The 1,002-nt window shown below is 53.6% G+C and overlaps 1 protein-coding gene across 2 annotated transcripts in view; it reads right to left on the bottom strand.

Annotated features, from left to right (window-relative positions):
- The window catches only part of RACGAP1 (Rac GTPase activating protein 1), an 8,175-nt gene that overhangs the window by 4,669 nt on the left and 2,504 nt on the right, over positions 1 to 1,002 (bottom strand). For both annotated transcript variants that reach the window (XM_031064522.1, XM_005430098.2), the window contains exons 6-8: positions 899 to 976; positions 663 to 780; positions 376 to 506 (exon numbers count right to left, since the gene is read on the bottom strand). In XM_031064522.1, the coding sequence (XP_030920382.1) occupies positions 376 to 506; positions 663 to 780; positions 899 to 976 (327 nt within the window). The remainder of the gene's footprint in view (positions 1 to 375; positions 507 to 662; positions 781 to 898; positions 977 to 1,002) is intronic.

The raw sequence follows: 1,002 nt of genomic DNA, 5'->3' as shown, positions 1-1,002 counted from the left end.
AGCAGGAATTAAACTGGGTAACAGGTCTCTCATCCATGCAGGTAACTGGTACAGGTCATACTGACCTGAGACTAATCATGGAATAGCCTGAATTGGAAGAGAGCCACAGAGATCATCAGTGCAGCTCCTGGCCCTGCACAGACACCCCAACAACCCCACCCTGTGCATCCCTGGGAGCATTGTCCAAACTCTCCTGGAGCTCTGGCAGCCTTGGGGCCATGCCCATCCCCTGTTCAGTGCATGACCCCCCTCTGGGAGAAGAACCTTTTCCCAATATCCAACCTAAACCTCCCTTGACACAGCTGGCAGTCCCCTATCACACACATTCCAAGATGGAAGGAGAGGCTTTTCCATCTCCTCCTGCCTTAGACCCACCGTCTTTGAAACAAAGTCGTGCAGCCTCACTCCCCCATTGTGCTGCGGGGTGCTGGAGCCATCAGTATCCTGCTTGGACTCCAGCTGCTTACTGCCTATGCTGGACTCACTGTTCCAGGGCTGCAAAGGACCTGGAAGACACAAGAGGAAGAGGCTGGAATCACCCTCTGCCCCCAAACACATGGGCATCATAAATTAGAAGCAGCTCCCAGGTCCTGGAAGGAATAAGGAACATTGCAGGATAACCTGTGTAGCCGTGTCAGGACAGACAGGGATGTTGCACCTACCACTCTTCCTGCGGCTCCTCCGAGGGTAAGGCACAGTCTGGATGGTAGAAATGGCTTCAATGGGGCCACCATCGTTGGGGACCATCACAGTGGTCTTTGCTACTATGGATTCATTAGCCTGGAATGACAAATACACCAGTGGCAGCAGTGCTGACAGAACACAGGAGTTCCAGCAGCCCTGGAAACAGGCAGGAACTGTGGCCAGGTGTACACAAACCCAGCTGTGACCACCATACCTGGTCTGCTGAGCTGCTGATAGATCTGGATTTCTTCTGAGGAGCTGGGGGGCCTTCAGCAAACTGCCTGGAAGAGCGCTGAAAAGAGAGCACATCCTTGTCTC

Source organism: Geospiza fortis, unplaced genomic scaffold, assembly GCF_000277835.1.
Source record: "Geospiza fortis unplaced genomic scaffold, GeoFor_1.0 scaffold676, whole genome shotgun sequence".
Classification (NCBI taxonomy): domain Eukaryota; kingdom Metazoa; phylum Chordata; class Aves; order Passeriformes; family Thraupidae; genus Geospiza; species Geospiza fortis.
Note: the sequence above shows the minus strand (reverse complement) of the source record. Positions and strands in the feature narration are given on the sequence as shown.